Here is a 23,070-nt window from a genome sequence, read left to right on the forward strand (position 1 = left end):
TTGTGGGGAGGGAACACAAGTACACAACACATTGTTGGAAGAAGCGAATCCAAGTCCATGCTATATTTAATTATTCTTCTGTGCTATTCCTTTCATTGCATTTCCACTCCTGACAACCTTAGCAGCTACAGAGATGTGAACCAGAGAAGCTTGCAGGTCCCCGGGGATATGGATTGTTGCTTGAAAACCTCAATGAACTTTGAGTAAAAGCATTTAGTGCACAGGAAGTCTGTCAGGCAAAAGACTACATTTAGCAAGAACAAGTTATTTTAATTTGAGTAAGTAAATTGCTAAGGATTTGGGAAGAGCAGGAAGATGGGAGAGGGAGATCAGCCTGTGAAAGCTGGAATTACCTGAGAGTTGCTAGAGGAAGTAAATAGCTATGATGGAAAGGATGTTGGAAAACAGATTTAGAGGGGCTGTTTCCTATAGAAGGATGTTATCTAAGATTATGAGGCACTGTGAGTGTGACAACCTTTCCATGCACTTTGCATACACAAGCATCACAGACGCAGCACATAGCAGCTCATAAATCTTGCAAAATGCAGTACAGCAGCCAGCTTTTGAAAACTATTGCGTTAAAATCATCACTTCTGTGAGGGAGACTGAAAGATAGGCCCACATCCCTGCTACCTTAAATTGACAGAAGGAGCAAGATTCCTAGACCTTCAATCTAGCATTGACTGAATCAAGTATTGTGATAACAGAGTTTCATTGCTTGGGGCCACGTTATACCCAGACAATACCCTTCAGAGAAAAAGCACATTACAAAGTTTTTCTTTTCCCCTTTAGGAAGGCCTTCCCATTACCCAGCTGGCAAAACAACCAGCTGTTTAATGACCTAAGCAGCAGACCAGGGCTCTTTGCTCCCCTTAGAAAGTAAGCTGAGGGGAAGAGCAATTTAACACAGTTCGTAAGATTTGTGCCTTAGAGTCCTGAGTCAGAGCAATCAAACTTGAGGTTATTAAAGCAAAGTCTCTCAGTCCCAGGCTAGGGGAGCATCCTGGAGGCAGTTTTGACTGCCAGCAACACAATTCAGGACTTCTCACCCATTCCCTTTCCATTTTCCATTTCCCTGTACATTCAGCCTCACCCTAGGCAGGGAAAGTGAGGAAAGGAAGGACTTCTTGTGGTCTTCTGGTTTTCTTTGTTGTAGCTTCAGTCTGTTTATACACAATTGATACAAACTAGAATATGCCATGAGACCCAGAACCAGTTTCACCTCCACATTCTCCAAAGACACAGTATTAGCCAAAAGGCATATATCAAAGCAAGGTGCAGGAGTGAGGCACAACTTAAATAAAGAGCTGAATTATTTACAGTTTGTCAAGGCTGCATGGGAGTGTACTGTTCTCACAAAATAAAATGTTCTTTATTTTGCTTATGATATATTTAAATATATCTGTAATTTTGGACATTATTAGGTGTAAAGTTATGTTTACGTGTTATGTTAGCAGGCTGTATAAGGCCATAGTTCCTTTTGCTTTACTTCTACCATCCCACGTTTAGACACTAGTACCAGGTCAATGGTTCTCAGAACTCCCAATACACTGAATATAAGGGGCAGCACAAAGGAAAACATTTCCAATAATAAAAGAAACATTTATTCCTCTCTATAATACCAACTCAAATAGCAGAATAAAATTTTGCTACTACTGTATGTGACAACAGTGATGGAGAACGGTTCAGAAAATAAGATTTTATCTGAGTTAACCAGAAAAAAAAAAGTCTCTATGACTTCTATCACACCATCAAAAAGACACATTTTAATCTTGGAAAAGGAATTGAAAAGTTTCTCCAAACAAATTCTAATATACCTGGGAAGTCAGAGAATTGTATTAATTTCCACATGTGTCTTTCAATAACCATCACCACAGCAGACAACGCTGGCTGGTGTTAGCCTCAGCAATATAATTTTAGCAAGCTAATTATGCCCATAGCTATCTAAATCTGAACTCCACTCATTCGGTGCAACCAGCAGCATCAACAGCATGAAAGTAAAGAAGGAAAGCATACATTATCGTTTCTTACCACAGTATAGATCTGAGGTTTGCGTCTCTTTGCCAGGTCAATTATATTGACTCCGTTGTAATAAAGGTTCTCAATGCATCCATGGAAATTTTTCCTCTGAAAGGTTCCTGGTTTCCCCGGGACGGGAATCCCTCCAAAACTGAGCTTTTGGAAAGAATAAGAACAGTATTTAGTTATCACCCCAAAAGCAAGAGGGCTGAGTCTCCCTCCGTGCAGCCAGCCGGGACATTATTTAAGAACCAAGTCACATTAACAGCATCACCTTGGAGTATGAAGCAGGGCCTGGCTGCCCAACAGGGGAATTACAGGCTGCATAGCATTACAGCTGTCAGGGAAATGCTGCCGCTGCAGAGAGCTCACTAATTTGGAAACAGCTTTTAAGTGCCTTGACACACCACTTCACCAACCTAGTACCAACAAGCCCCCCACCCAGGAACACCCAATGCACAAGGTAACATTCAAATGGTCTCCAGCCCACAGCCCCCACTGGGCTGGAGGCTGCCACCCAGCAGCAGACCACAGCAGCCAGGAACTGCTGAGCAATAGGGGAATAAACTCCTCCTGCCCACTGAGCACTGGGTTTGCCTGTGAGCTGGAATCACCCCTTTCCACCAAGCTTGTATCTGAACAGTTCTGGTTTCAGCTAGTGCAGGGTAGTATCACACACACAGACTACCCCATTTGCACCTTGCGAGTGTTTTCCCTAAATTTCACTGTGGTTTGGGTCTTTACAATATTTGTACGTGGTACTTGGGACTGAGCAGCGTAATGGAGAAGTTCTGCAGGTTACACATTTAAACAAAACTTCTGCTGTGTTGTTGTCTAAGTACTGAAAGATTTTAGTATTGTCCAGATTACAACTCATCACTTAACTGGAGGGCTGAAAGCCCTGGGAGGACAAAAAGCCTAAGAAAATAAAGCTTCCAAAATCCATGGACCATAATTACTTTAGATTCCTAGGAAGAGAAAAAAAAAAAAAAAGAAAGGAAAAAAAAAAGAACAAAACAAACAAATCCCACAACCCAAAAAACTTCTGATAATCCTATTTTCATTTTCCACATGACCCAGCTCATTTCTAATTAGCTCCACTGGCCTTTTTGGCAAAGTCTTACTGGTGGTACTGCTGGGTTTTTATTCATTTTTCCCATCACAGCCAGCAGCATCATGAGTGATATAATGCAGGTGGGGATGCTGCAGCCACCACACTTGACAGTGCTTCCAGCACATCAGGAGTTGTGCTGCAATCCTGCTGCATCCACTGCAGCAAGGGCATGCACTGCTGTGCGGCACCACTTACATGCTGATGGCTGCTGGAACCTGGTCAGCCTTATTCCTCTGTCACAACTCTGAACAGCTCCCCTCAGCTCATTATTACAAAAATAAAGGGGAAATTTGGGGGGTATTTTTCCTCCCACTCCACCTAACAGGCTGGGATACATAAGCAAATGAAACCTCCCTGGATAACCTTGAAAGCACTTCTTTGAATACAAGTCCTTAATGAACTTGCACCTCAGTTGTATTAATTGATCACTTCAGAGAAATAAAGCGTGATCAGACTGCTACTTTACATCACTTACAGGTTTGTTATTGGCATGAGTGCTTATGTGGTAGCAATGTTTTTTTCCAGTGAGAATCATTAATTCTTCCTTAAAACACCAGACTTTCCTTCTTTCATGTTCTATTCTCTAAGTCTCCTGCTTAGGGACTCTGTACTGGGTTTCAAAACCAGAAGAAAAATCAATACCAATTATACTACTCCATTATTAAGAAAACAGTTTCCTTTGTGATTGGCAATAATTTTAATTACCAAACTAATGGTTTTATTACCCTCAGTGAGGCCTTTAATCCCTGAAGTGTGCTGAGACAAACTTTCAGTAGACTGTATTGCTGTAATGTTCAACTGAAAGATTGTTTCAGTGCAAATGGAAAGAAAACACATTGTGTGAAAAACTAAGCACCAGGGGCCAGGACTGAGTGTCACAGAGGTCAGTGGTGATGCTGATTTACACCAACTGAAGATCTTCTCTACCATGCTCCCTGTTTTGGAACATCTGGAAAAATGTTCTGCAAATTACACTGGAGTCTGAGTTTTCCCTAATTGGCATCAACCTTGTAGCAGGAAGCAAGGAATTTTATTACTTTGAAATTAGGAAAGCTGATGACTCAATCATTTGGCTTTTCTCAACTCCATTTTAAAAGTAGTTACAGCTTTGGCCCTCGCTAGTTCAGTCTGAAGCTGTTCCAGAATCTCACTGCTAAAATGTGCTGTCCTTACTAAATGTGCTCGTGATTTGGTACAGTGGTGCCAGGGGACAGGTACCACTCTTTCTACCCTGCTTTGTGAAATGCAAAGAAGGGAATTTTCAGCTGGAACATGAGAGGAGCAGAGAGCAGGCACCTGCCACTGCCGAGCCATCTGCATTTGTCCCTTGGGTGTGCTGGGAATTGATCCTTTCCAGAGAAATGAATCCGAAGTGCAGAGGGGAAACTTGTGGTCTCTTAAGCAATGAACCATGCCAGCTCAACGCATCCAGACAGGGTGATGGCTCTGACTGTGCAAGCATGACCCTGTGCCTTGTGGGCTAGCAAGACTTGGTAGACAAATGCATGGGGATAAAAATTAACATGGGTTATTTGCACGCAGATGTGCATTGGTGAGGGGAACAGATGAGGAACTGCCTTGCACATGGATATAAAATTTTCAGGTATTTTATAGCGACTATCAGCCATAAGCACTGAACTGCTGGAGTGATATAAACTGCACTCTGCCACACCTTGGCCTCATGACAGGGGATCATACCAGCCTCAGGTTTCATGGGCAGCCAGGATGTTTCCTCTGCTCAGTCCTCTCTTGGCTGAGCTGCTCTGGCTCCCTAGACCAGTATGCTCTGCATCACAACCCCAGATGTGAAGGGACCTGGGTCAGAGCTAGTTGTCTTGACAGTCATGCTCAGGGTCTTTCCATTCCTAGTGGCAAGACAATGGTCTTTACCTGCTCATCTCTATGTGGAGAGCTATAAACTGAGCAAGTGGTAGCTGCATAGAGGCACAACTCAGAGCTGGTATCCCCATGGTCATGTCAATAAGATGCAGGGATGCTGTGCAATGATCCCATTAAAATCATACTGGAGATGATGACACAGCACTTCTCTGTACAGATTAGTGTGGTTACTCGCTGAAGATTTGACTAGAACCCAGCCTATACCTTTGAGTTTAGCTCAAAGTCTGCTGTACTTTGAAGTGTAAGCATAATCCAATGCATATTTGCCCAGATACTAGCCGTTTTCTGAGACTGTCGTACACAGAGTTGCACTGACGTAGTCCATGTTTGTTAACAATGAAAGGAGCTCTCTGGGAAGGAAATATTAAATAAAGATCTTTGCTGGGTGGTTGTTTTCCATCACATTCCTTATACCAATTTGGCCTCATCTCCCAGGTTATAACCTAAAGGGCTTCACACACCTCATAATCAATATCCAAGTGATCTGAATCCCCCTTTGTTCGGAAGTGCTGGGTGTGCTTGTCCACCGTGAAGTTCACTTGCTTGTTGAAACGCTCTATGAGAACTGAGTGCCAGTGCTGATCATCCAGGAGGCTGCCCAGGGTGACGGATGTGTGGCTGTTACTGAAGTGCAGGTTGGAGTCCCCTGGAGAGGCAGAGACAGGCAGAAGACACCAGAGTTACCTCCAGGCCCTTCACTGAAGCATGGGGACTTAAGGGCAGCACAGAGCAGTGCTCCTAGATGCAAACTAGAGCTCTGCCCATCAGAAACAGATCCTTGTCAAAGCTTCCCTTAGATTCTTTGGGTCTCTTATTCATATATCTGTGTATACGCACATGCACACATACACACTTTTTTTTCCCCTGAAATCCTTATGATAAGCCAGGAGGTTTTCCCGATGCTGCACCCATACATTGCAGCACACAGGGGATCGCCACTCTGCCTGTGCCCTTGGTTCTGCTGTGCATTCGAGGCCCTGGTGTTTTAAGGGCTCCCTTCAGGTTGCATCAAAATCTCCTGTCTATTCACATTAACAGACCATTCCTGACACTTCAGTTTCAACTATGTACTTTTTGTATTTTAACAAGAAAATTGCACCTGTCCATTTTCAGACAAAAAAAGCCACAAGTCAGTGAAGCAACATGAATGCGAGTGTTTTTTTCAGCTCAAAAAGATTCTTCAACCTGGCCTAGATCTCCAAAAGTTTAGATCAAGAGTCGTAAAAATATTTAGGCCCTAACCCTGGTGATTTCAAGCACTCTTCTGTTTTCCAGTTGGCTACACGTCTGAACACTTCAGAGCCTCTCACTGAACGGGAGTATGTGTCCTTTTTTTATATTCCAGCAGAATGGAGAGAACACATACTCCAAAACTGTCAGGCAAGATGCAAGCAGATTCAAGAACAGACATCAAAACCCTTGCCCATGACATATGAATGCACACAGAGGACTGGAAATGGCTAAAATCTGTACTGCTGAAAGAAAAAAATCTTCTTATCTCAGACTATGTATTCACATCATTTCCTCTGGAAGAAGTAACATAATATAATTAACTGTAGTATATTCTTATCTTAGTATGAGACATTTGTAAGAGGGGGACAAATCAATAGAGTCAAAGAATCCCACATTGAGAGGCTCAGGAAGTAGCTACTTGGTCCAAGTAACATCCAAATACCAAATCAGAAAAATGCTGCATTATCATTTCTAAATAAAAAGAAAGAAAATACTAGCTGGAGACTAAACAATTAACGAGGTTATGTAAGAATGAAATCCAAGAGCTGTGGAAAATTGTTACTAACATTTAAAACAAACATAATTAAGCAGGAAGGAAAAAATGCAGAAAGAATTATCTACAAATTCTGTTTTAGTACCTCCACTTTTCTCTGACTAGTTTATGATTTCTTTTAATTACCCAAGTCACAAACAGGGGACTGAGATACCACACCATTGCCTGCTTTATCTGTTCTAGACAAACTTCTTAGTGTCCTGGAATTGCTAGTCTGACATCTGCCCCTGCTAATACTATACATTACTAGATGCTAAATCTCCCATTTTTATTAAAACCAGCCTTGGCAGTCTAAGTACCATATACATGAACTACAAACAGCTCAGATTACTTTATTGAACAAAGTTATTAAGATTGAGAGTGGCAGTGAAAAACTTGGACCTTAATTCCCTCCCCTCCTTGCCCACACCCTCATGGTTAACAGTGGGAGGGCTTTTGTTTCAGCTTTCCATCTGGATGGGCCACTGATGCTTTCAGACCAAGTTCAATACCCAAACAGGGTAAGCGCAGCTCCTGTGCTGACCGAAGTACAGCAATGCAGGCGCGGAAACTTCTGCCCAACTCAAACCCCTCAGTATGAGAAACGTGAGTCAGCAGAGACTGCTGAGGCCAGTACCATGGGACACCCACAGATGAAGCCAATAAAGATTTTGCAATAAGGCTGGGAGAGGGGATATGGTCACTCCTACTACAGTAGCTCCTGCCATCATCAAAGTGCTTTAGTGTATTCACCAGGAAAAAGCAAGCATCCTTCTAAGAAAGAAATTAAGCCAGCCTTTCATCTCTGCCTCTGATCCAATATAATCACACAGTGATGGCCTTCCAGATACTCAGTTTTCAACTGAAACCATCTCCAGAAACAAAGCAATACAAGTGCGCACAATGTTTTGACCAGAATATTTTCATTTAAGTTCTGTATTCTCAGTTTAGTTCTGATCACAGAATGGAAAGAATAAGATACAAACCAAAAATAAACCTTCTGCACTCCAAACCAAACTTCCTGGGAATGCTATTCTTAAAAATAATAACAATAAAAATAAAAAATGAGGAAGGGGAAGAAAGTGAACTTTTTTTTTTTTTTTTTTTTTTTTTTTCTTCAAAATCACTGCTGGAATGCATCATCAAGCAAAGGTCTGAACTTCAAAAGTAGTCATTGAGCAGCTCAGCCTTGGTAGGCACTAGTTAGAAGAGCTAAGGTCTCTTCTTGGCTCAGCTATCATGTCCTGCATGACATCAATCAAGTCTATTCTCTTTTGCTTCCCCCTCCACCTTCTCTGACCAGTATTTAAGCTGTGAGCTGTCTGATGCACACAGCATGTTTTGTTGATCTCAGCTGGAGTTTCTAGATACTGCCTAATATAAACAATAGATTTATAAAAGCAAATCAAGACAATCCTTGTTACAATAATATGTGAACCAATAACCCTAATTACCCTTACCCAGGTTGATGTGCAAGGAGAGCTTCCCTTTCTGCAGTTCCAAAGTAATGTAGTCTCCACGCTGTCCTTCTCCATGGAATAAGACTCCATCTCCCTGCATGCTCTTGAATTTCAAGGAAACCACATCTTTGAATGTGCTCATAAGCTTCTGATTGAACCTGTAGAGGAGTGAGCTTCTGCCATCGAAGTCTGCAATATCTGACTCTGGGAGAAAGAAGATGGAAAAAATGAAAAGGAGGGGCAGCTTCAGGAGAGGGACTGTATTTTTCAGGATCTTTTCAAATATCACTTGGAGCCAGGTATTCTCAGAAGCGTACATCCACAGGATGTACGTGGCATCTCGGCAACCACATTTCACTCGTTTCCAATCCTCTCCCACTGTCTGGGGAACGGGAACACTAGGATAATACCAGAACTCCTCTGCACTTGTCCTCCTCTCTCTCATGCAAGACTGCTTTCTCACTCAACTTTTTAGAACAGAACAGGTGCCTTCCATCATATTCAGATCTCCAGAACATCCCTTGCCACATGTGCTGTTTGTCTGAAACACACCCAGGATGTTACTTATTACTTTGAACACTTCAGTTCTCGCTCCTCTCTTTGTAGCTTCACAAGCATCTGTTGAGCTGTTTCTGTGTGTCAGCCATGCCTGCATCCACCTCTGCATCCAAATAAGCAGCATCTTAGCCTCTGAGGGTTGGCTGCTTGTTTGTGATGGGCATTTATCAACCATGTTTCTGCATGCAAATTGACTAGGCTGGCAGGAATAGTCAAGCATCAATTCAAAAAGCTTTTGAAGGGATTTCATGGGAACTGGGCATCTAAACTGATTATACACCTTTGAAAATCCTATTAGAAACATACTTTCCCCTTCAGCCAGCCTCCAAAACCCAATCACTGTGATAGGAAACAAGCTTTCAATTCTTCAGTTGCAATTAATATTTCCTTTGGCAGCAGCAGCCTTTGCTTTATAAAGTGGTATTTTAAGCAAAATGTATTTTTAAAAAACTTTAAAATATATATATATATAAAACAAGAACATTTCAGGTAGCTTTAAATACTTTTAACTAATACATTGTATTCAAACATGTGACCAACATATGTAAATTCAATTCCAATTTCTATCCACATGCAATTTGGCATAAATTATAGATAAAATATCTACTTGTAAATAATAAATCTGTCAATTGGTATTTCCCATTGTTAAGAAAAATATTAAGAATTAAAAACACCAGACGATGAAGAATCTGAGCAAGGGTTTACTAAGCTATGTAGGTACTGGGATACATGCATAAAGACAAAGAATACCTTCACAGTAACTAAGAAGAAAGAGCATAGACTATCTTTGTTTGCAAACCACGTGTATTAATGATAATCCAAAGCTACCAGTTTTCCATTTTCTTTTGAAAAATAACTGAAAAGTCCATATGCAAAACAATCAAGACCTCCAGGTCAGCAACTGCATTGTGATTAAAGTTGGTGATTTAAGCCATCTAAGCTCCCTTGAGAGTTCTTCTATCCTTTTGAGCATTAATGGTAGTTTCATTTGTTCCTCTTTAAAAACAAAAGTAATAGGAGTTGGTTTGTTTTTTTTTCCTTTTTTTTCTTCTTTAAACTAGATCATTGATAACTTCTGCATGTCAATATGACAGTTTATACAGAAGTTTGACGGCACACTTACAAACTTGCAGGGAGCTCAAAATTTAAATTTGATGTGAAATTCTGTCACTCCAAAACTGATTCCATTCCAAATCAGAAGGCAACTGATTATTTCTTATGAGAATAAAACTACAAAGAAATTCAACCCTGGGAAAAAATCACTCCAGAATAAACTAAGACCAACTTCTCTGTGATGCCAGAATTATAACATGCTGTTTAGCCTCATACGTGGAACAGTTGTTTGTTTAGGAAGTATCATGAATACAAAAGTATTCACGCCATCTGCTTTTACTGTTTTTTACTTCTAAATTAGGTGTTCAGAAACAGCTCCTTAAGAATTGCTGATTTCTTTCTATTGACACCTTGACTGCCAGTTTCTATAAAGGGAATTAAATTCATAGTTTAGTCCTTATGAATTTCCCCTAGCTACATTAAATGCTTCAATTTGTTTAAAGTAAATTGCAAGTGTATCATAAAAATGGTTTCATTTTAACACAGGCAGGAATTAGAAAATAGCTTATAAAGAAGTTACAGTCTTTGATTTCCAGTGCATTTTGCAGTTAAAGTTGATTTTCCTCCAAGCTCTCAAAACCAAAGATACTGTAGGAGAGCTCTGATTCAATGTTGCCATAATAGCAGCCTTCTTTTCTTCCTCTTCTTAAGATCCAAGCCTTCAACCAGTCTGAATTCACACTTAAGTCCTTGTTTTTAACTCTCCTCTAAGCCACAGCATAACATACAATTTCTTGAAGAGCTCTACCACTGACATTTACAGAGTATAACACAAAGGAAAACCTGTTTCTCAGAAGTTCTGCTTCACTAATTATCAGCTGTGAGTACACTGGCCAATAAATAGCCCCAAATGAAATGGGAATATGTCAAATAAATGCTAACACTGGCAGCCAAAAGTCATTAGTGGCAGTTTGCATGACAACAAATCGTTGGCTTCCTGTTAAAAATTGAAAGATATAGCACAATTCTAATACAGTCACTCCAGAAAACCTGCTTGTTTGCTTAGTGTTTATTTAGTCCATGTATGTCCATAATCCACTTGCAGCAAGAGAACAAGGATCAGAAATGTTACAAGTCTCGGCAAATCTGTAGGAATAACAAACTAAAACACAACATTTGGTTTCATTCTGCACTGTCTGCTGGTTTACTTATGCTCCCTGAAGACAGACTTCACTCAGCCTGGGTACTTTTCTACCCTATCCTCATCAACAAGGCTACAAAACTCATCAAAAGTGAGATCGGGCAAAAGATGCTTCTTTCATGTTATTCCCCACTGACCAACAATTCAAACAGATGCCTCTGCTGTAAATACATACAGAATCACAGAATTATTTAGATTGGAAAAGACCTTTAAGATCATCGAGTCCAGCCATAAACCTAACACTGCCAAGTCCACCACTAAGCCATGTCCCTATGTGCCACATCTACACATCTTTTAAATACCTCCAGGGACGGTGACTCAACCACATCCCTGGGCAGCCTTCCAACACTTGATAACACTTTCAGTGAAGAAATTTATCCAATCTAAACCTGCCCTGGCACAACCTGAGGCCATTTCCTCTTGTCCTATCATTTGCTACATGGGAAAAGAGACCAATACCCACCTCACTACAACCTCCTTTCAGGTAGTTGTATAGAGCAGTAAGGTCTCCCCTGAGCCTCCCATTCTCCAGACTAAAAAACCCCAGTTCCCTCAGCCGCTCCTCATAAGACTTGTTCTCTAGACCCTTCACCATCTTTGTTGTTCTTCTTTGGACATGGTCCAGCACCTCAATGTCTTTCCTGTAGCAAGGGGCCCAAAACTGTATTCAAGGTGCAGCTTCACCAGTGCCAAGTACAGAGGGCAGGAGTACATACATAATCCTGCTCACAGGTGAAGAAGTTCCCATAAAATAGAAATCATTCATCAAGCTTTTCTGAAATTCAGTAGAGGTTCTGGCCCCAGGGGTGCTGGTTATGTCATTCCATTTGAATTTCCTTTCCCAACACAGATCCAAACATTGAAGTCACTTGGGGGTGGGTGGAAACACAGGCGGTTAGTTGAAGATGGACTATCAGGTTAATTCAACAATTTTTTTTTTTTTTTTTAAAAGGGAGAATGTGACCACAGAGCTCAACCTGTGGGACCAGCTGTGCTGAGAGGATCCAGGCTGGGAGTAATGTGAAAGCATGGAGTTTACTTGTGCAGCAATCTGCTCCTGGCAGAAGAGAGGATATACATTCATGTTTACAAAGACAGTCCTCCTAATGATTTTAGAAAAAGTAAACACTTACTTGACAGTTATTCCAAAATACAAAAATATCCTCTAGGAACAATTGCAATTTGAGACAGGAATTTTTGGTCTTGCATTTACGTCAATGAACAGAAGCTTTAACTTCCTGCAGGAGGAGTTGGACTGTTCCTGGTCTGAACAGATGTCTCTCCTGGCCAGTCATGTCCTACTGACTTGAGCGAGTCTAAAGCAACCTGACTTCCCTCTCCTTACCCCTCTCAGACATGCAATCCAAAGGATGAATGTGGATGAGCACTTCAGAAGTGACTGTTCTGCTGTGCAGCTTTATCCCCATCACAAATCTATGTCTGCCTCTTGGTAAGCAATTGTTTGGGTATTTATCTTACGCAATTGGTTACAAACACTACTGGTCAATGATCGTCAGACATTAAGTGGTTCTCTGCAATGTGTTCTTTTCTATCTCACAGGAAGACAAAGGAGAGGATGGAGGAAGGTAGGGAAAAAAAGAAAAAAAAAAAAAAGGAGACAGAGATGAAAAAAGATCCAGTAAAAATATCATTTAATCAAAAAGCACAATACCAGATCAAATTCCCTGAAGCAATGACAGCAAGAGATGAGAAATCAGTGTCCTGAACTGCAAATGAAGAACTCGGCTCTCAAAAGCAGAAGATACTGTCTCACACCCTATCATTGTTTCTCCTGTGGTTTCCCAGCCTGTTCATTGCACATACACCTGATTCTGCTGATGCATTTTGAGCTGTTAACCAGTTATAGAATATGATCAGCATCTTCAATGCAGCTATAAATCTTATCCTATAAAAGCAATTGTGTCAGCAGATTTTTTTCCAACACTAAGCTAACAAGACTTTTCCAAAATATAAAGATATACCCATTCCCCCCTCACCGCCCCCAGCATCAAAAGCAATTGGTTTACCATTTGTCTGAACACATCCTCTATTGCAGCTCTGGTTATCTGTTGCAATCACACTGCTTCTGGAAACACTGCTGCAAAAGGACAGTGAGAACTTACACATACCTCTGCATGGAAATTTCCATTTAACTCATCATAAATCCTTTTCTGAAAGGGAAACATCAACATATGTTTTCAGATCAAGATCATCTCCTTCCTATTTCAGTACCTATTTTGAGGATGTGAGATGGAATCTTTACATGAATTTAAAATAAATGTAATTAACTTTCATTTAAATACATACTTTCTGTGTAAGAAAGTAAACAACAATTAGCATGTGTCATCTGTGAATTCCAGCTGATTTGACGGCCTTGGAGTGCTTTGTTGCACACACAGGAACTTCGATCGGTATGGGATAGGGTCAAGCACACTCATGTGTCTGAAAGAGCTTTACTGTAAAAATCATGGGTTTATGTTCCAAAGAAACAATGTCAACTGGCACCCAATTAGAGGGTGAAAAGGAAAAGGTGGGGAGCGGGGGAAGGAAAACAAAAAGAAAGATGAAAGCTGTCTTGTTTGACAGAGAAGCATGGGGGATAAATTCATAGTAGTAAATTACTTCTAGCAGGAGCAATAAACAACAGTGAGTGCCATTCAGCAGTACAGTGCAATCACATGTTAAGTTAGCCACTTTGGCATCCACTGCACATAGCAGTTAATCACTAATATGATTCTTCAGTATTTTTTGTTACTGTGTCCTGGCAGAGTGTTTGGTGACCTGCAAGACCTGATGCCTTCCACACGCTCCCTGCTAAACAGTCATCATTGAAAGCTGCATTTGCTAAAATTTAGCACAAGGTTGCGTTCCTGGAACCTGTTCGGCAGAGCATGCCGCACAGGACACTCATGCTCCAAAAATGAGAGATCAGAGCCTTGCGCTGACCCAGGAGTATCACATTCACCTAACCTTGCCATCACAAAAATGCTTAAGCAGCAGCGAAGCCACAAACCTCTCCTACAGCTGTCATCTTCTGCTCAAATATGCAAGGTTAAAAAGGAGCTGATGTGAGCAGAGACCATCCAAGGAACCACAGGCTATTTTACACACCCTGGTGCATCACAGTGAGGTGCTCAGCTGCATGTTTGGCAGTAGTCCCAGGGTTTTAACAGATGTGCAGCAGCACATGAAATTCAGATGGCCTAAGCTGTCAGTGTCCCCAGACTTTTGTTTCAGCCAAACAATAAATGCTGCCACTCACACAAAAAAGATCTCCAGCTTGTCTGTAAATGAAAACTTCACTTCTGCAGTTTTCTGCTCCAGATATCAATATAAAGCAACTCTGTTTTCAAATCAGGTGCTGTGCTTCTGGGGCAACATTTGCCTGAAAAGTGGAATGGACAGCCAGCAGTCCAGCATCATCTGAATTTCAACATGCTTCTACAAGTAGGCTTAGAGGTAGGAATAACCCCGCAGTCACACTTGTATGTTTGTGCAGGATTTGCTTCATATGTGTTCCCCATGCACAAGTTCTCTTTTTATCTTACACTTCAGGACTGGATCCAAAGCTTAAATGCCCGTGGAAATTCTTTCTTCAACTTCAGTGGACTTAAGATCAAAAACTTTGGGTTTGTTTACCTATAGAAGCCTTTAACTCATTCCAACAGCTTGAAGAGGATTGGGCATAACTGGGAATTAGGCTCTTACAGGTGAATTTATATCAGCTGCGGCCTTTGGTAAGGTAGGTGACTATAATGCTGTTCCTACTCCCAGCCACACAACCTTACTTTCATATAAACACAAACACTTGCATGAAGGGTTATGTCTTAGTGATGGTGCACATTGGGATATTTGTTCTTCTAGTTCCATGTCCTTCCTGGCTTGTCCAACAGCCTGTCTCTTGTGATTTTTTTTTTTTGATCATTTTTTAAAACTCTGTTCAAATTATTAATATATTTCTTGTGCCAGAATTGAACATGGTGGATGAGACTCTATGCTGTCAAACGTTACAAAATGCAGTTATGTAGGCATACACCAGCTCAGGATCTGCTGCAGATAGTCTGTCAGTGTAACAGTAAAGATGACATTTTATAAATGATCAAACATCTTTTGTACAGTGCTGGGTTAGGAGTAGCCAAGACTACAAAACTATATAAGCAAAACCTGTAGACAGGTATTGCTTGGCATATGCAATTTGCCAGGGAGAAATCTGAATGGCACATTTATATAAACGGAATGAATATTTCAACACTCTGTAAAACTTTTATGAATCCCTTTATTTCTTTTGTGGCTTGCTTCAATCTCATACCTTGACTCTGCACAACCATTTTTATTTCCTGTAACTGCAGGGTACAGGACAAAGATGAAGACTTAGATGAAGCGCAAGGAAACTCAGCCTGCAAGTGACTCTGAAGTCTTCTTTGTATCATAGAAGATACGACCACAATCTGACACGAAAGTAGTGCCCGTGTAGTATTTCACAGAGTAGCACCAAAACACATTCAGCTATAAAAGATTCAACCTTCAGTTTGAGTTCTATTTGTTGCACATCTGTTTAGACTATACTCTTCGCTGTAGAGGTTTGGTCATCATTAACAGAAGAAAGCTCTTTGAAAACAGATGAGACAGCTGCTTTGGTATGATGTCATCAAGTGCAGTTGGTTCTGATTTATAGTTTTCAGTTTCCATGTCCACTGGTAGGGCTGGAAAAGGTCTCTTGCCCTAGTGACTTTCCATTCAGACCAGGCTGTTGCAGGTCTATACTTAAATGAATAATAGTCCACAGTGCCTGAGCATCAAAGTAGATGGAGAAGCAGCATTTAAAAAAAGCTGAATGGATCTTCTAGACCTACACATAGATCTACACACAGACCATAACAAGGATCTTCCTGTGAAATCATGTGAATCAGTCCTACAACCCGAGTGTAGTGATGAGGCCACTAAGAGTCCCGGAGCTGTGTCCCTGTTCAACGGGATTGTGTGAATCAAAAGGTTTAAGACACTTGCTCTTTTATTCCTAAATAGGAGTTTTTCTGCTTATTATCTTATAACCCATTTCTGCACCCAGCAGGAGCAGATGAGGACCTAAGCTAAATGGAGAGATGTACAAGTACAGTAGTGTCACATGATGGTGACTTGTGCCACACCATGTTGAACTTACTGGTAAAATGCTGTTAATCCCCTGAAGTCTCCCCAGCAAAATCTCACCTGTCTCAGTGTCTCAAGTCACACTTGACCATTTCAGAGATAAACCTACAGCCACCTGAGAAACAAATACCAGACTTGTGTTTCCTCATTTGTGGACTTGTTTTTGTTTTGTGCGAGGGAGTAACCTTGGTCCTTTTTCTTTACATTTGCACTCTTCTGTGGTGACAGGTCATACATCTGCAGCAGTACAATAACTATGTGGCCGAAATGCCCAAAGGCAACGTCTATAGGCTGCTCCAAAGCCCATGTGACAAAGCGCTGAAGACCATGTCTTGGAGGATCATCACCACGCGTTATGAAGAGTGCCAAAGAAAACGCTCATGCAAAGGCAGCAGGCGAGTTCTCTTCTCTCTGGAGCTATAAAGTCATCAGCCTCAAATAGCAGTACTAGCTGCACAATCCGCAGCACTTCCTTCAACAACTAGTTAACTTGCCTTAAAACCAAAAATGAACTATTTAAGCAAAAGGTGGTACCATTCCCAAATAAAGCCCTACAAAAGATCCCAAGTAGCTTTGTGCCCTCCAGTGGAGCAGGAGGTTTTGCAGCATCTGACTGCCTTGCACTAGCAAGCAGCAGCAAATTACTCTCTGGTGGGCTCAGTTCTGAGAAAGCTTCAGCAGCTGAGCTAGATGGGCCAGCACATCCCTGAGCAGAAAGGCATGAACAACTACTGAAAAAATAAATGATGGCTATGTATTTCACATTACCTTTTAACTTGTAAAACTTGTGCTGGATCCCTCCCGCAGCACTGACAGCATCAACAAAAAACTCTTTGAGAAAATGTGGATTAAGATGTAGCCACTTACTATAGGAGCAGCCGAAGACCTCAACTCTCAGTCCTATTCGCCCACCGACATTCCACTTCAGAGGGATGAAGCGCAAGAAGCGGGCTTTCATGGAGTGCAGAAATTTGTGGTGAACCACACTGTCAGCATTGCTGTTCCCTGTGAAAACCTGGAAGGACAGAGAGCCTTGGTGAGACATGTAGCACTGACAGGTGAATGCAGCACTCTGAATTAAGGCTGTGAACTGCCACCCCTCTTCCTGATTCTCAGTCTCATAAATTACTCAAAATTATTGAAATGGATTGTCAAGTTTTCTTCTAAATTCTGTGTCCCTTATGGAGGGAAAGGAGGGAGACAGCAGCACACAAAGCACCTCAGCGGAGTGGGGGGACGTATACAGGGAGTTACAAAAGCAGGTTGTAGATGGGGATGTTAGAGAAGCTGCTGCATAATTTCTCCAAAGCCAGGATATTCCTGCGCACCACAATACTCCATCAGCCCCTAACATACACACAGTCCCTTCAGCGCAGTGAAGGATGGGGCCCAGTTTAGCCTTTGGTGCACTCAGGGTAGTAGAAAAAGATGGTCACAAGGCACTGAGGTTGGCCAGAGCCTGGGAAGATGAACAGGAAAGTGTACATCTGGATATGCCACAGAAAACTCAAGCAAGACACAGGAAGAGATGAAAGCCTGAGCCAGTACATGGGAGAGTCAGCATTTTGACTGTGTTTTCACCCAAGAGAGTTAAAGCTTGCAAACAATAATAATTTAACTTTTTTTCTTGCCCATTTGATTAATTGCCTGCAACTGCAAGCCAAAATTAATGGACTTACTCAGAATTATCACTTAACAAGAGGAAATCCTCTCATGGATAAAGAATGACTGCAGGATTTCAAAGACAAACCTGAAGACAAGCATCCAAGCTCTGATCCTGCCTGAAGATTTTTCAATTCATCTTTACACCCTTACTCTGTAACATTGGTCTACATGTATCATAGACTTCCCTCAATCTTCAGAATATTTGAGTAACTCAGCTAGGATTTAAATTTGAAGCTAACAGTTTTGTAAAACACGAAAACCAAAGACAGAACTTAAAAAAATAATCTCACAGGAAGGCCGTATTTGTAAAAGAGGTCCTTCTCTTTATAAATATGAAATTTCATCACAAAATGTTATACCAGTTTTAAATGCTTCTGCAGTTCAAAAGTTGGCACCATTCACCTACGCAGTGCAACTGCAAGCACAGATTGGAATAACCCCAGTAAAGTAGACCTACAATTCATTCCTGGTGGCCAAAGGATGAGTTAAAGAGATTGGGGGTTTCATCTCCACTCTGAAAAAAAGGACTAATTAGCAGCTGTTTAAATTTTTACTCAAATGCAAGCGTTCCAACTTTTTCCCAAATGTTGTTAAAAATTCTGTAAAACTTCAAATTTAGTGTGCTCTTGTTTTACTAAACCCAGCGTGCTATTGTTTTATTAGAACTATATTCAATAAAAAAAAAAAAAATCCTTGAACATTTCTAAGGCACAATACTTTGAAATTATACCATGCTTATTTCATTTCACCTTAAAAACTCTAACCTGGGAAAATTTTCTTATATGCAATAAGCCTTATTTTCCACCCAGTCATGAATGCAAAAGACAGCACACATCTCAATTCATAAAACATGCTTTGCAGGTGCATTTCATTGCTGGTATTGCTTGCCTCTGAAGATGAACAATTTTACTGAAATGATTTCTCACAACCCCAGTTACCTCAGTGAAAAACCACCCTTCAAAACATATGATCTGTAAAATTATTTTTATTAGGTGCTTATCAGGCTGAAAAGGGTATATAATTCAGCTATCCCAGCTGTCCCCAAAGCTTTGCTTATCCTGCATCTCTTCTTCTGAACTTTTTATGCACAAGTTCTTGTTTTCTACAAGTATTCTGTGATGGTTAACTAACCTCTCACAAATTCAGCTATACTATATAATTAAAATTTTTTGGATGAGGATTCATGCTGATCTTAATTCAAAGTTAACCACATACAGCAGTTCAGCAGATCTGCCCACCAGATATGTTTTGAGGAGTGTCGCAAGTAGCACATCAAGATGTCCTGGGCTTATTCGTACCGCTTTCCAGATAGGAGCCAAATTCAAATTCCAGCAGAGAGTATTTTAGTTTTTTTCCTCATATTTCAAGTGAAAAATCTTGTTGTTCTCAGTAATGAAACTGTCAGCAGAGAGTAAGTCTCACAGTCAGAGCTGTGGCAGCACTCACATTTTTATTAAGACACTCACGGATACATAAGATGGATAAATGGGAGTGGTGTTTTCTGTTTGTTTGTTTAGAAAGCTCATCCTCTTGATATCCCGTGATTATGTAAAAATCTCACCTTTCATAAGATTAAAAAGAAAGAAGTAAGAAAGAAGAAGAAGAACAGAGGGGGAGCAAAGAGTTTCCAGTCCTCCCAATTCTGAAGAAAAGCTTAAATGCAGTGACTAGAATGCAAGCGAAAGGTGAAAATTAAGAGACAAAAGAAAAAGTACACTTTAATGCAGCAATACTGCGAAACAAGCATCTGTGTTGTTTTTTTCTCATAATATTCTCATACACAAGGCTGTCAATACTGCATATTGCATCACAGGCCCACAAGGTAATCATTTTTTGGCTTATATAAAAAAATTAAACATTCTGGGAGAAAGAGCAAGTTGAAAAGCACAGCACCTCTAGAAATATCTCCTTGCAATTACAAAGTAATGGCAAGCAGGTGATTTGCAAATACGACTGTGTGCTGAACAGCCCACGCGTTCCTGCTTGGAAAGCAGGTGGGAATGCAGCCTGTGCCGGCACACCGTGGCACTCTGTCATCAGCGGGCCCTCGTGGCCACTGGAAAACCATAGAGGCAGTTCACAGCTACCTCTAACTGTTGCTAAGGGCAGTCTTGACTCTTCTCTCGCAGGGCAAACCTGTAAAGACATTTTTTTGCAAAGCTTGTGCCAACCGCACACGCAAGCACAACGCATGGGAGCGTCACCGCTGCTCGCACACGCAGAGGCAGTCCTCTGCCTCCAGGCAGATGGTGTGTACAGCACACTTCAGGGACTGCCTGTGCAATCAAAGGAGCTTTGTGGTTTTGCCGGATAAAACAGAGAAAGCTGTACCCCACCATCCACAAGCAGACCCAGGTGCCCACCCGCAGGCATCTGTGCTGGATAAGTTTCCTTCACAACATCCCATGGAAGAGCCAGAATTACCCACATCCAGCCTCCAAATCAGTTGATTCCAAGCCTGATGTGCAGCTATGTAAAAAATTTCCTTCCCACGTTGAAACAGTCATGTCGGTAAAAATAAACCCTTCAAAAGTCCAATACATCCCTTACAGCAGTGTTTCTCAAGCTTCTCTAATAACCAAAGAGCCAATGAAACTTTTTGTAGAAAAAAAAAAAAATCCACAGGCAATGCTGTACCCATCGATCTGCGCCTATGAGATGGTTTTGCATGCAGCTGGCACACCACTGCTTTCTGCTAACTGTGGGGCGTCACTGTGTATGCCTTTAGGATTGCTTTGATTTTCACTTCCAACTCCCACTGCTATACAGATCACCTTCCAATGTTTTATGGACCACCTGTGGGCTGTAGACCATTGATTGAATAACACCAATTGCCACAGATGGTCACTTGAAAACTTAGATCCACAGCTGACACAGAAATAATCCATCCATTAAAGAAGGTGAAACAAGGATGCAGTACCAGATTCCGTAGCCCTGGAGGTTCAAATATTGATTAACAGTAAACTTATCGGTGAGAATGGCAGAAATACTTCCTCTTGAGAAACGGCCTCTATTACAACTTGTTGTTGATAGGAATTAATTCACAGGAACAAAACAACAAGCTAGCAAAGAAAACAAAGCACCCACGTGCCATTTCCCATGCAACATAGTTGCTCTAGGAGGGAGCATAACGCTGAAATCTGTGGTTTCTTACAAGCACTGTAAACACAACAGACTGATGATTTACTTGGGAAATTCTGTTTCTGGCATTCTATGGGGCTTATAAATCAAAAAGCTCCATTAGCACCAAATATTGCCACCACCTTCTTGAAGGCAAAAACTTTTCCCTGGTGCTAGTGGCTGTAAGGTTAACAGCTTGCCACAGGCAGGGCTGCCTCTTGGACGAAGCTTGTTTCACGATGCCTGGCTGCGTGATGCCCCGCTGTGACACAGAGCGTGGCACCACAGTAATATTTTATGAGGCTTTTTTTATGAGCCAGCAAAGGCAGGTCCCACTGGCAGGCAGAGGTGAGGTAAGAACAGCTGCAGTGGTTTGGAGCAGGGTCCAACCAGCCCAGTGCTACCTCTTCGGCAGTGGCTGTCGGCACGTAGGGAAGAGTAAGAACAAGACAAGCATATACAACACTTTTCCCAATGGTCAACCCACCCGGTTCATGGGTTATATTGAAGTGGAACAAAATAAAATTCCAGTTTAGAAGAAAAAGAAAACTTTCAAAGGAAGTTTAAATCTCAAAACCACCATCATTACCTGGAATTTGGATGTATGACTCCCTCAGGATACATAACAATTCAAATGAATGGGCTGTTTATACAACTCTCCCATTCAGAGGGATCCCCAAAGCTGTTCAAGGGCAGTTCAGGAAAATGTCACACAACTGTGGTGAAACATGACAGTTGTTTAATAACCCTGCAGACACACATTTGTTTCTCTACCTCATGTATTAATTCAGATCTATGCCAGATCAGACCAGTGAGTTCTGATGTGCTAAACTTTAGATCACCCTTTGGCCAAACTCTTAAACCGATCTCCACCTTTAGACAGACAAGTGGAAATTGGGTGCAAGAAAAGTGTCTGCTCATGAAAGCCTAATCAATTCAAAAGATAGCATCGGACACAGGACTTTATCTCAGTCTCCCCTGCACAGACACTCTGCACAGCAAATGGCAACTTATTTACAGAGCTGCAGAATGTAGTTCCCATAATGACTCTGCTGAATATATTTTGCTCTCCCACTTTGTTAGGCAGGTAATGGGATGGGTTCAAAATGAGTATGCAAGCAGCAACACAGGCACAATCAACCCTGAACGGTGAGCAGGGGGACCTGAGGTTAACTACTTTCTAGGGGAGATATTTTAAGACGTATTGAATACTCTCATTTCTGCCCAAGTTATTCTGATGAACTGAGCTGAGGGGAGAAAAAAAAAAATCAGATTATGAATGTGCAGAGGGCACAAACACAGATGTGAGCAATTTACAACATTTCAACCTTCACTAAAAGAAATACAAGCACAAAAAAGAACACTCCACCTTAAGATCTCACCCATGACATCGCAGTATGCTGCCTCCAGTGCCTAAAGAAAGGACAGAAGCACACTTAATACAAGCTATCCAGAAGCTTAGTGAAGGAACCAAAGTGAGATAAAAAGCAGCTAAGCCTGTCATAAATCCCAAAACTGCAATACTTAAGAGAAAAACAATGTCATTCTCTCTTTTAAACTTCCTTACTATGATGAGAAAGATCAGGAGATAAGGAGTTAGCACTCTGATACAGAACATGCTTCCTGGTGTATGCCTCCTAGGACCTCCTCAAATATTTGAGCATATATGCACTTTAAAGAAAACATGAATTTCCAGCTAAGAAACAACATGAAAATCTGAAACAGGAAGGAGAAAACATTGCCTAGCTTTTCACATTTTCTAGGTTGAAATAAACTCTGACTCAAGGATAGCTTTTATCTTCTCCAGAGGCAACAGGATTTCAGTTCTGCTCAAGTTCTTATTACCTGGGATGCAACTCAGTGGAGCTATTGAGAGTGGGTATTAAATCCAGGGTTTGGGGAAGCCAGTGACTGAAACCAAGTTATGGTGGGGGTCCCACATCTCTGCTTGTATGAGTGGAAAGAGACTGAAACCTACCATGACAAAGACACAATACAGCCACAAACGCACCATATGGAAACTCAGCAGCCTCTGATTTTAATGGGATGCTACAGGGTTTTTTTCACA

The 23,070-nt window shown here is 41.3% G+C and overlaps 1 protein-coding gene across 2 annotated transcripts in view; it reads right to left on the bottom strand.

The window, feature by feature from the left end:
- CNTNAP5 (contactin associated protein family member 5) overlaps positions 1-23,070 on the bottom strand; it is a 307,196-nt gene that overhangs the window by 158,653 nt on the left and 125,473 nt on the right. For both annotated transcript variants that reach the window (XM_030018519.1, XM_030018520.1), the window contains 4 exons: positions 17,085-17,232; positions 8,258-8,461; positions 5,494-5,678; positions 2,032-2,175 (listed from right to left, as the gene is read on the bottom strand). In XM_030018519.1, the coding sequence (XP_029874379.1) occupies positions 2,032-2,175; positions 5,494-5,678; positions 8,258-8,461; positions 17,085-17,232 (681 nt within the window). The remainder of the gene's footprint in view (positions 1-2,031; positions 2,176-5,493; positions 5,679-8,257; positions 8,462-17,084; positions 17,233-23,070) is intronic.

The sequence above is a fragment of the Aquila chrysaetos genome, chromosome 6, assembly GCF_900496995.4.
Source record: "Aquila chrysaetos chrysaetos chromosome 6, bAquChr1.4, whole genome shotgun sequence".
In the NCBI taxonomy this organism is placed as follows: Eukaryota; Metazoa; Chordata; class Aves; order Accipitriformes; family Accipitridae; genus Aquila; species Aquila chrysaetos.